This window comes from Lampetra fluviatilis, chromosome 3 (genome assembly GCF_964198595.1).
Source record: "Lampetra fluviatilis chromosome 3, kcLamFluv1.1, whole genome shotgun sequence".
Lineage (NCBI taxonomy): Eukaryota > Metazoa > Chordata > Hyperoartia > Petromyzontiformes > Petromyzontidae > Lampetra > Lampetra fluviatilis.
Window position 1 is genome coordinate 30,650,195 of NC_136277.1, and position 12,461 is coordinate 30,662,655.

A 12,461-nucleotide genomic window follows, 5' to 3' on the forward strand; every position below is an offset into this window, starting at 1 on the left:
TTCACCCAAGAACTCTGGCATCAGCTTATTGGGATAAAAAAACAGACAAGGTATTGTTATTATAAAACTCGTGCACACACACACACCACACACACATGTACATGTACACATGTACATGTGTGTGTGCGTGTGCGCGCGCACACGTTAAAGGAAGAAGTTCCCCCCCAGTGAGCGATGTTGTGGTTGTATATTTAGTGGCGTTTCATTAATCACAGTCGCCATAGGCAGTCGATAAAGATATGTTCATGGAGGGAGGGAGGGGGGGAGGGTGGCGTTGGCGGAATATTGTCTGCGACAAGCTGCCGTTGTGTTTCTATACCGTACATTTCCCAGTAACGGATTTACAGAATTGAATGCGATAATAGCACCTCCGATTAGCACGGTTGGCTGCGTACAGTGCAAAAGAAGTTCAACATACAATCTGAATTTAACACGATTTGCACTCTTTATCCATGTCCCCAATGCAGTGGGGCCACACACTCGTCACCTTCTTAACGCCGCATTTTCGTATCTTTCACGGATGACACCAGAGTTTGCGTTCTGTTGCGGTTTGCGAGGGCCGTGAGGCTCTCAGGTTCACGTGTGCTGGAGGTCGCACGTCCCCGCTGACTCTCCGCCTCGTTATTTGCGATGCCAAGGCAATTCAAGGAATAAAAGTCGTTAACTTTTTTTTCCTGGCCATAAATATCCGCATTAACGGGCAGGTAACGGTTGTAATCGATTCATCAATTCAAGTCGAGAATTGCTACGGAAGATACTTCAAAAATACTTCAAGCAGGCTTTACTCTTTCTGGCAATTAACCAAAATTATCGCCAAAAAGGGTAAAGCTTATTCATATTTCACAATTTTTATATTGGCAAAAAAAAATACCCTATTCAAGTTGGGGGGCATACTTTCTTTTTCTCACAAGGTCTGCTCATTAGATTGTTGCACGACAGTCAAACCTACGCATATATTTTTGTTTATTCTCAGAGCTATAATATTGACAAATCAAGTGGGGGGGAAAATCAAATGTAATGTCATGGTTTCGTTTGCTCTTGCTGCTCACGGTCATTGATGACCTCGGCTGAGACAATCAACCCTCTGCTACACTTTAGAATAAAAGGTGGCTACCCAGATTCGAACCCAGGCATTCAACAGTGCCGGTTCACCTATCTGGCCACCTCTGAGCCACCTTGCCACCTCTGCAACAGTTGGGATAGTTAAATAGTTGAATAGAGCCACCAGCAATTCCTTTTTGCAAATGTCGAATTGTTAATGTTGTCGGTGTGCTGAAGTCGTAACTAATTGGCACGTTTTGTTTACGTGACAAACCTTAATGATTGTGGATAATATTGGTCGCGAAAGCATACGTGTTAAACCAATAAAAAAAATCTTCGGATGGCGATTGCCCCACGGGCAGATGCCAGGGCCGGCGGAGGTGCAGAGGGATTTACATCGAGCGAGGATGTTTTCGTAGCGCTTTTAAGCTGTATATTTATTTATTTATTCCCACTTCTGTCGTCGTAGTTTGACGGATTAGCAGGCATCACGTCAAATGGAGCTTGTCTCCTCGTCCGGTCGGCATACATCATCCATCAATCGCTCCCCGCAGGATTACGGGTCATAGTCCTGGAGCAGGTCCTGGGCAGCCATGAACCTGCCAAAGGGTCAGACCCAGCAAGGGCCGGGTTGGGGATCTGATTGGGGGTTGGGGAAAGGGTGGTGGTAGTGGTGGTAGTGGTGGTTTTGAGGGCAGCCCAGGGTCAGCCCCTTCTTTATGAGTCCCTTTTGGCTAAATCCAGGTCTCGAGCAGTGGGTGTCAAGTGTCAACGGCGCAGTAGGAAGACTCTTCATGTCCAACAGTAGGGGTGTTGTTAATTAGGGCCCTGTGTCGGCAGGAGGCCTGTGAGACGTGGCACAGAAACGCAAGGCAGCGATGGGCAGCGATGGGCGCCGGCTCTCCTGGAGAGACCTGCAGTGAGAGGCTCACGATAACCGTCGTGTCCCACGGCGATCGTTGGCACGAGCAGAATTTCATTTTCTCTAAATCATTACGTTGGGTCGAGTGAAAACATTTTACAAGTTCCCAGCGTTCTTCCTCGCGTCACGAATACCCTCTCAAATTAAGAGCGTATCGCCACGCATAACAGGAGAATAAAGGCCACATGGCCAGAGACAGAGATTTATGGCCCGTGAGCCATACGTGTCGGCCCTATCAAACGGCCGTCTGTAAATTGACCACGAGGCTGGTCTTCATTAGGAGGTAACTTTCTCTGAACAAAGGAAGTAATTCATAAAAAAAAAACAGAAAAACCCACGCCCACGAATCTTTTAACGGTCCCGCAATTAATGGGACACCGTCACGAGAGGTCTCGGAGGTTGAATCCGAAGGGCCGCGCGTAACCGCGTCGCTGAACATGCCCCGCTCTCGTCGCCGATAACCCCGCTGCGGCTCCGGCTCCAGCGTCGGAAGCCATCGAGTTGTAATTTTTTATTCGCGGCAGGAAGCTCATTAGTGCGCCAGGGCCCGGCCATAAAAATGCCTCCGCCCCCGGCGCTGGGCGGCAGCAGGCAGCTTCGCTCACCGGAGGGAGAGATCACAGAGAGACAGAGAGAAGAGGAGGAGGAGGGGGGGACAGCACTCAGGGGCCGGTTGGGCGACGCGTGTCCGTCCGTTGGGAGACAGCAACTTCGTCGAGCTGTCATTTGGTCCATCGCCGTCCAGTGTTCACAGACGCGCAATTACAGCGCAAAGGGAGATGCACAGTGGGGGGGGGGGGTTCTCGGCTGGCTTGTAATTGTCCTCCGCTGTGCCCGTAAATCGTTCATTCGTACCTTTTTATTTCCGCCCAGGTGAGAGCCAATTGAGACTGTAAGGGTTTTTTCGAAGAGAGTTATTTGACCGACATGTTTGATGTTTGATTGGGAAATCAATTGTGCCAGCGGTGTTTGATAAAAGAAAAAGTAATTTGACACCAAGAAAGTCCTTCTGCACCAGTGTACGGTGTGATATGGCCAGCCTTTGTCACGCAGTCTTCTGCGGACTTCGCTGTTTTATGCCAAAAACTTGGCAGGCGCAAGGCCCTGCTCCATGTCTTTTGGAAGGGCGACTAGATTCAAAAATTGCTGTGAAAAGAAAATGACATTAATTCAAATATGGGTCGCAAAAGATTTATACGGTTTATTGCTTCTAGAAACTTCAGCAAACATGGAATATACGTTATTCATATTTGTTTACAACAGACTATAAAAAAACACCATTAGACATTTAAACAAGCATATTTTGGTGAAGCAAAACATCGTTAAGCATTCAAATATGAAGATACATTTTTGTTTGGCTGTGATGGAAAACTGCTGTTTGAGATTTCTTTAGTATTTTTCTTTCTTTTTTTTACCTAAGAGGGCTTGTTTGAGTTTATTTTAACTTTGATTTAAAGCTTTCGTGACTGCAGGGATTCATATTCTTGGTTCTTTCGGTAAAGTCACGTAGAAGGGAAATAATTAAAATATATATATATAAAACCAAAAATTCTCACGACGTTTCGAATGCAACACAAGCAATCATCATCAGGTGTGAAATCCACGGTAAGAAAATGTATTTAAGCTATTTAAAACTTTTTTTATTTTACCAGGTAAGTCCCACTGAGCTATATAGCTCTTTTTCAGAAGCGACCTGGCCACAAATCATAGCTCAACAACATGGCTTATGTGGACATTGATAGCAGCCAATACTCTTAAACGCATGTTTCCAAATGTGGAGGGAAAAAACCGGAGGACCCGGGGAAAATTTCACGTGACCATGGGGAGAGACACATGCAAACTTCAAATATACATGTGTCCGAATCGGGATCGAATCCACGACCTCCTGCATACCAGACGAGGTAGTTAACATCTCGCCACCGTGGCTCCCTTGATTTGTTACACGGATGATCCCGTTTAGCTAGTTGCCCACTGATTATTATAAAAAGGTAGATCCGTGGTGCGCGGGCACAGCAGCAACAACGAAAACAAAAGATAAAAACATCGATTTTGTCGAGAACAAATGCAGGGTCCTTAAAGAATATTTCACAACTAACAGTTTATTTGACGGACGTAAATTAAACACAATGCGAATCGAATTTGTGCAAATGTTATTCAAGCAAGAGACGCCATAACAGTTACAGGTACCGGTGCATGTAAGCTTGATATTTTAGTCTAACAGTGATGTACCTTGCTGATCTCGTCAAGGAGGATAAACCATCACGCGAGCAACGGTCATCCTCCCAGTGGCTTTTGGCTGCTAGCCATTGAACAAAGGCGGTCACTGCATCACGTGCTTTCAGATGCGCTAGCTGCAGCCGTCTGGAATGCTCTTCCGATATTTGGAAGCCACTGGAGCTATGCACTTTTAAATCTAGATTGAAAACTCATTTCTTTAAAACACCTTTTTGTGTCTAGTTTGTTGTCCTTCCCCCTCACCTCCGATTATAACGGTTGGCTACCTACGGTGCTAAAGAAGTTCCACATACATACCTACAAATTGAAAAAGACAGTGCAAACATGTGGGAGCAAGAGGTGCCAGTAAACAGGCTTGGTGAATTTTATGGCATCAGTGTAACCTCGGCAGTGTGGAATTGTAGCGCACTCATGGAGTGGAACTTGTTTTAATTTATGCCTGCGGTATTAATGTTTATCACGTCGGGAGACAACAAAAAAAAGAGAAATCTGCAACACATTGTGTGAAACGTTGAGCCACTTTCTGGGAAACGCAGTCCATATTTTCCCGCGGGTCATCGTCTTCCCATCGCTGTTGCCAATCTGAGAAAATCTGTAAAAGCAATCGCGGCCAACGGAGAAAATAAAAAGGCGTCGTTGCTTTTTATTTTATTCGGGCGGAATTGACGAAAGCGCACAAAGCGTGAATGCGCGCGCGCTTTCCTCTCCTTCTCTTCCTCTCTGGGGTCGATTCACGAACCCGGAAAACTTTGGTTCAATCGTGTGCCTCCGTTGGACGTTTATGAGGTCCTGGGCCTTTCCTCCCCACCGCCCCCCCCCCCCCCCCCCCGTCGTGTCCCGAGAGAGACACCCCTGGCGAATTGACTTTGAAAAGATTAAAGTGTTCACGGTGCCCTTGAAGGGTGGGAAAGACGCTCGCTATAAAAAATATATGCCTTCGGTATTAAAAAGTGGAGACGTCTCCTCCGCACGCGTGGGTGGGTGGGCGCACGCCGACAGATCATTGAAAATGCGACTATTTTAGAGAATCGGTTTCTGAATGTATTTATATTTATGTTCAACCACGTGAAAATACACCTACTCTCAACCGCAAGCAGGCTGGGCAAACATTTCATTCGGAGACAAGAAAAAAAAAACCCCAGAAGAGACAGCAAGCGCAGTAAAAACACGGTGCATGCACGCACACCTACACGCTTACACACGCACGTGCGTGCACGTACACAGCTAAACTACAAAAAACTGACTCGCCGATCACACTCGGGGAAATGGCCGGCGTTCTGCTCTCTGCGTTCAAGGTGCCGAGCGACTTCCACAGTCATTTTGGCGGTGATTTATAATGATGATCGTAATGAGGGCCGGGGTTCCAAGTTCACCGTCGCGCGCCATGTGCTGCCCTATTAGCTCTAAGTGTGGGCACGTGGGTGTGTGTGTGTGTGTGCGCACGCGCGTATGCGCGCGCGCGCGTGCACGCACGGCCATCCTTTTGACACTGCCCAGATGTCCGTTTTTAAACAAGGCCACGCGGCCTTTGATCACTGAGAGGCTGCAGCACGTGTGTGTCCGACGCAAGGCCAACAAATCCGCGGATCCTACTGAGGTCGCTCCACGCCGTGCTCCGGCTGTTCGTCCGTGTTGTCCGGCGACAATTGGCTTCGCTTCGCTCCGCGATTCTCTCCCTGCCCTTCTTCCTCGCGTCCCAAAAGCTTATGGTTTGGGTTTTTTTTTCTCCTTGGCTGAACCTCCTACAACCCCTAAATCCTGCCTCATCCCGTGTCCTCTACGTATGCAGCTGTGGTCTGTCAGCCGCTGTCCAGAATGAGTGGTGGGGTGCGCGTGTGTGTTTAAAGGAACATGCAAAGTGAAATATGAAGTCCTTGTCCCATAGATTAGAGGCTCGATGCTTCCCCACTCGCCTGACGCGATGAACTTGTCGCTATTCAGGTTCGCGATTCAATCCATGATTTGATTCTCTTCATATTGTTTTGGTGGATGAGTGTAGCAGCCCATAGAGGCTTGCAGGAGTTATAGTATATATTCCATACGACATACATGAGCAGGCATCGCCAACAACCTGTGCAGTACATCTTTGTCCCTTTTTTCCCCTTCTCCTCTCCAACTTTATTCCAGTGGTGCTGTCAGCAGCATGTCAAATGCGGTGTCCCTTCGGAGCTCTCCATCACAAAAAACTTCTGCTACTACTATAATCGTCATCATCACCTATGATCAATCCACTGCTGCATGTAGGCCTCCCCATCAGCGGCCACCGCCCTGCCACCGCCACATCTCACAAAAGCCTACGATGCAACAATCCACCCGGTACCTGCACTCAAACTGATCTCATCGTCGCTCCGCCTTCTCGGGGGAAGCCCTCTCGAACGCGTTCCGTTCCTTGGCTGCCGCTCCGTGAACCGTTCTAGACGGTCGTCGTCGTCATCGTCCATCATCCCTTCTCGCGACGTTGCCCTGCCCAAGCCCGCTTACTTTCACGCTCGCCGTCGTGCAACTTATCACACGGCTCGCATTTTCCGTCGACTCGGAACCGCGGAATCGTCTGTGTCGAAGAGGTGCGGCCGAGTACAGGCGACGAATTATGTGCGTACGTTGAACTTTTTTCGCACCGTACGTAGCCAACCATGCTAATCGGAGGTGCGGGCGAAGGACAACAAAATGTAGTCTCGTTCTTTCCAAACCATTGCAAGCGTGGGGGGGGGGACCCTTTCTGTTTTTTAACCCCCAAACAATAAAGAGTGACTCAGCTGAAGCTTTAGCGAATTCGCAAAGCTTCTATTATTGCATTACCTCTGGCAGAAATGTTACAATGCCTAAGGATAAAAGATCGATTCGCCCCGCTGCCTCGCATTTGCCCCTCGAGATGGGAGACGCGCAGCGAGCGGACCGAACAGCGTGACGCACGGCGGCGTGAATTTGCGCAACGGGACCGGGCGGAGATGAATAATGCAGCGACGGGGTGGTGATGGGTGGGAGGCGGGTGGGAGGCGGGCGGGGGGCGGGGGGCAGCTCGAGGAGCCAGTAAGATGATCGAGGAGATCGGGAGTGGCGGCATCTGGATTGCACATCGGTGGGGGGGTGAGAGGCACGGGGGGGGGGGAGTGGAAAGAGGGGGGGCCGAGGACGTGGCCTAGGGAGCGACATTGGCCCCTGTCGGCCCGGCCCGAGTGGACCATTTTACTTTCTCCAGAAAGTTAAATTGCCACGCCGTGCGTCATCGCGCCAGCTTTTCGCTGCTCTAACGAGGGTCGGGGTCGTGGTTATGCGTGGGGTGGGGCGGTGGCGCACTGCGCTGTGCTGCACTACGAACCCGGCGACCCAAGTTCGATTCCCCCGCCGTGGCTAACCGGTACTGCCTGCCCCCCGACCTGCTGTCACCGACTCACACTCACCAGCGTGGGTGGTGAAGCACGGTGAAAACTAGAGACGAAGCAATCGTTAATTTGAGGTTATTCGGCATACTATACCGTGAGAAGTTGAGCCTGTTCAGAGAAAGTGTTTTGGCAAGCAGTAATTGATCAAAGTGTTTTGGCAAGCAGTAATTGATCAAAGTGTTTGGCAAACAGTAATTGATCAAAGTGTTTGGCAAGCAGTAATTGATCAAATCAGTAATTAATCAAAGCGGTCTTAAAAAGTAACCTTGTATGTATGTTGAATTTCTTTCGCGCCGTACATAGCCAACCGTCCTTATCGGAGGTGCGGGGGAAGGTCAACAAACTAAACATAAAAAAAACTGTTCTAAAGAGTTTTCAATCTATATTTAAAATTCAATTTTCAGTTCAGTTCATTTATTTGGTATAGCCCTGTGAGCCATTCGGCTCTTGAATCGGGTGCAACCGCAACAAACAAAAACATGAACAAGAAACATCTTAAAGTGACTATGCGCAAACAGAAAAATCCGGGAGAACAAAGTGACAGAGCACGATTTGAACGAGAATATTGGCCCAAGTGAACCCAAGCCCACACTGAGCCAGTGATGCTGATGATAATAAGAGTAATGGTAGCTGCCTCCAAAGATACCACTGTTGTAGCCAAAAAGTAACTTGACTCCAATTCTCTCTGAAATTCAAACTTTTGTTCCCACTCCTGGTGCCCGTGCGACGCGTCGATAACAAAACGTCAAATTGTGTTTTAACGGCACGGCCGGTGCGATCGTCCGCCCGTATTGACCACGAGTCACGCTCCTGCCCTCTCATCCTCCGCACGGGACGATCCCCCCCCCCCCCCCCGACATCGATCACATTCCTTGCGCCATTTGGTTTGGCTTTTGCGATTCGGCCGGGCGGCTTCAAAAAGAAAGCACCCGCCGCACGTCACCGCCAAGTGTGGAGGATGCGTAGCGGACGCGACGATAATTTGTACAATCGTACACCGCCACGATCCATTGCACCGCCCCTCCCCCCGCCAGCCCACCCTGGCGGTCCCTCCTTCCTCTGCCCCCCTCCGCCCACCTCCTCCCCCGCCACACCTCGTGTTGCCACCTTTGCAGTTTAAGAAACTGTCGCTCGTCATGCAAAGAAGAACATCTCGCAAGACAGCCAGAGGGAAGAACTGCATGTGCATGCATTGTCTTGTGTGGTGAATTGTTTGATGCAACTGATAACAGCCGCCACTCATAGTCCATCCGGGGAAGGCTTGCAGACTTCCACGGCGCAGCAGCTGTCCCGAAAAGAGGACGATCCTGGGGAAACAACCAGTACAGGTGGCAACCCTAGCCACATCTCCTGCCAACCCGCTGTGCGTGCGTATGTGTACGTGTGGTCTCAATCCCCAGTGGCGATGTTTACACACTGCACCAGGTAATCAATGTGAGGCTGAGTCGACCTAGGGGAGGCCCGGGACTGGTTCAGATAATCGTCACTACTGTCGGTGGCCATGAGCGGGAATCGAACTCGGGTCGCCGGGTTTGTAGCGCGGTGCTAGCCACCCACCCCTCCGTCGACTATCGTTCCGGTCTTCGTAGGTGTCACTTGCTAACAGCACAACACTTGCCCCATAAAAGTCTGTTTAGGCTACACGGGGGGTACCTTTGTCTTTGTACGTGTGGTGTGGCCAAGCGGTAGGTCAGTTCCCGTCTTGTTCACGGAGTTGCAAACGGCAGGAGCTGGCACAGCGAGGCCCCAGCGAGTGCTCATAAACCCCACCGAATTATTCGTTCTATGGAACCTCACGCACGCTCACAAGCCCACACGCGGCGCACAAGGGTGAGAGCATTGGCGTTTGTTGCCAGCGCCCGGGCAGTATGGGACACTGCGTACCGTCCGCAGTGTGTGCCCTCTATAGTGTTTACCATCTATTATAGTGTGTACGGTCCACCTCGTGTACCGTTCACACTGCGTACGGTCCGCAGTGTGTGGCATCTCCTAGTTGGCTGATGGTGGGCCTCTTGCGAAACTCTTCGTCGCAGTCTTTAGACGCCAACTTGAATTTGTTTTATTTGCGGTGTAAAAAAATATAAATTGATCTCATTTCTAAATATTGACGGACGGCTACTGCCGCCGCCGCCGGCACCGTAACAGCCGCCGGCATCGCCGCGGCGGCAAACTCGGCTTGGGGGAGAGACCCCGACAACGCAAATCGAATCAACTCGCTCGGAGACAGGCTCCCGCACCCCCGGCGTCAGGCGGGACGCGGAACGGGCCTTGAGCGAGTGTGTGAACAACGACGAGAAAGAGAAAAAAACAATAACCCATCGCTCGCGAGCTTCGGGGGGGGTGCTGATGTAATTTCACTGGCGGCCTCCGAGGTGGTGTTTACTTGGCGCGTTGAGATTATCGCACGAGCGAGCCAATGCGCGAGAATAAATCCCCAAACGTGCCCGCTGGCAGCGGCAGCAGCAGCGGCCGAACATTTTGTACGTACGTACGTTGAACTTCTTTCGCACCGTATGTAGCCAACCGTGCTAATCGATGGTGCGGGGAGGGACAACTCCGTCAACAAACTTTTACCTCCTTACCCCCGCCCGCCCGCCGTCGCTGGCAGCACTTCGCTGTTGCTGCTGCTGCTGCTGCTGCGCCGTTTGTATTTTAATTTAGTTTCTGTATTATTGCATTTTTTTGTCATCTCGAAATCCAGTTTGTGCACCGCTGTTCGACCGTTCTCCCTCACTCCTCGTCGTGCCCGTCCTTTTTCCCCCTCTTTGTTCCGCTCGGCCTTGTTTATTTTCGCGGAGACTGAGCTCTGCACTTCTGACATAGCGCCCCCCCCCACCGCTTCCCGGCTGTAGCGTGGTTGGGGAGACCGCGAGAGAGTGAACGTAGCATGCGTCGTCTCCCGCACGGCGTGGGTTCATCGCAAGGCGTGGGGCGATTGCACGTATTTTTTTACGCTGTGGGCGGCAGCACATACAAGACACATAAACTACGATAAAGTATTTTTTATTTGTTTTACCAGGAAGGCCCATTGAGCTACGTAGCTCTTTATCAGAAGTGACCTGGCCACAAATAATAGCTCAACGAAGCGGCTTATCACGTGGACATCCGTATCAGCCAAATACTCTTTAACACGTGATGTCGATTCTAAATGTGGAGGGAAAAACTGGAGTACCCGGAGAAAAATCCACGCGTGCATGGGGAGAGAGAGCATGCAATCTCCAAATATACAGGCGTCAGGGGTTGGGATTGAACCCACGCGCTCCTGTATACCAGGCGAGGTCGTTAACATCTTGCCACCGAGGCGCCCTTTGGGCCCCCTCAGTGAGTTGGTATTCGCGTGCCTCGTCTGATACTTCACATGGGCCGGCCTCAGCTCGTCTTTATCCCCTGCCCCCCCCCCACCCCATTAACTTAAAATTGGTTCCCGGCATGCCACATCACCGGTAGCCGCTTTCGCCAGGCAATATGGCACGAGGCGGGCATGGCAGCGAGGAGGCCAATCGCGAGCGAGCGTTCTTGATCACATGACTTATCCGAAACGACGCGCGGCGTGTGTTGGGCTCACCGGGCGATGCGTGTTCCTCACAGCGAACGTGGATTTTAGAAAAATAATCCGCTGCGCGATTGCGCGCGTCACTTCCAGAGGGCCCGAGGGGTTCAGTTGTAAGAGTGAAACAGAACCGATCTGCTGCTCCGTGTGTGTGTGTGTGCGTGTGCAATTGTACCACTGGTTTTAATCGGCAAATGAATGATTTGCTCTGTTGTTACAAAGCTATACGCAGCACGTAAGTCAGAGAGTGATTCACGTGTGATTTAGCATGGAAAATAATGAGCTCATGTGTACGGGTAATGGGTGTGGCGGTGGCGTATTTGGTTGGTGTACCGTTTTACGAACCTGGCAACCTGAGTTTGATTCCCAGCCATTCCTGACGGCAGTGATGAGTGAAATCTGAACCGGTCTTGGGCCAACACACACTCCGCCACCTCCCACTTCACCAGTCGCCTCGACCTGGATGGTGAAATATGGTCAAGCAAGCCTATTGCTGGAGGAATGAAGACATGAGTTGACCCCTAGCAAGGGTATAATTTTGCGACCTCCCAAACAGTGGGTCGCAATTTCTAAACCATGGTGCCACCAAACCAGAATGGAGCGTTAACTGTGTTACCCGCCAACAGCGGTCATACTACGTAGAGACTGGCACCCACCATAGGAATGTGGAATTTCAAAATGACCACTCGGAATGGAGCTCCCTTTCGGGGCTTTTCCAGTAGGAAAATCTCAGAAGGGGGCTCGCTCGGGGGAGCTTTGCCAGGAGGGCCCCCGAGGAAGGGGGTTCGATTGGGGGGGCTTTGCCAGGAGGGCCCCCTAGCCAGGGGTTGGCGCTCGAGGTTGGATGCTGCCACACGCTCTCGGCGAGCGTTCCCACACTCGACTCGGCGTGGGGGCGGTGACTCTTTACGCGTCCTTCTGAACTCGCCCGCTGCCCTTTCCCCCCAACCTCCCCCCCTCCCCATCCACCCTCCGACCCCCCCCGTAGGTCCAGGCCGACCCGTAGGGGCGCGGCTCAACCGGAGCCCACCACCGCATCCCGCCAGAGCCTCCGGAAGGCCGTACGTGGCGGCGGCGGCGGCGGGAACAGCGGCGACACCTTGGAGCAGCTGTATGACTTCTAGGCGCGCCCGAGCGACGGTGAGCGATGATGGCCTTCAGGTTTAAATCTCGCCTCTTAAAAGCCAAGCCCTCGGAAACGCTTGGCATATCTGTAACGCCCACGTAATAGCAACGCGCGGCCCCGCTAAGACGTGTCGGGTTCCTTGCATTAGTGTGCACGCCGGTGTTTTGCCGCGAGTTACCATTGGCGCCCGCTTGGTTTATTTTC

The 12,461-nt window shown here is 51.2% G+C and overlaps 1 protein-coding gene across 4 annotated transcripts in view; it reads left to right on the plus strand.

Moving 5' to 3' along the window:
• Positions 1-12,461, plus strand: part of XRCC4 (X-ray repair cross complementing 4) — a 56,527-nt gene that overhangs the window by 39,042 nt on the left and 5,024 nt on the right. For all 4 annotated transcript variants that reach the window (XM_078854849.1, XM_078854851.1, XM_078854852.1 and 1 more), the window contains exon 8: positions 12,120-12,271. In XM_078854849.1, coding sequence (XP_078710975.1) covers positions 12,120-12,255 — 136 coding nt within the window. In that variant the 3' untranslated portion in view covers positions 12,256-12,271. The remainder of the gene's footprint in view (positions 1-12,119; positions 12,272-12,461) is intronic.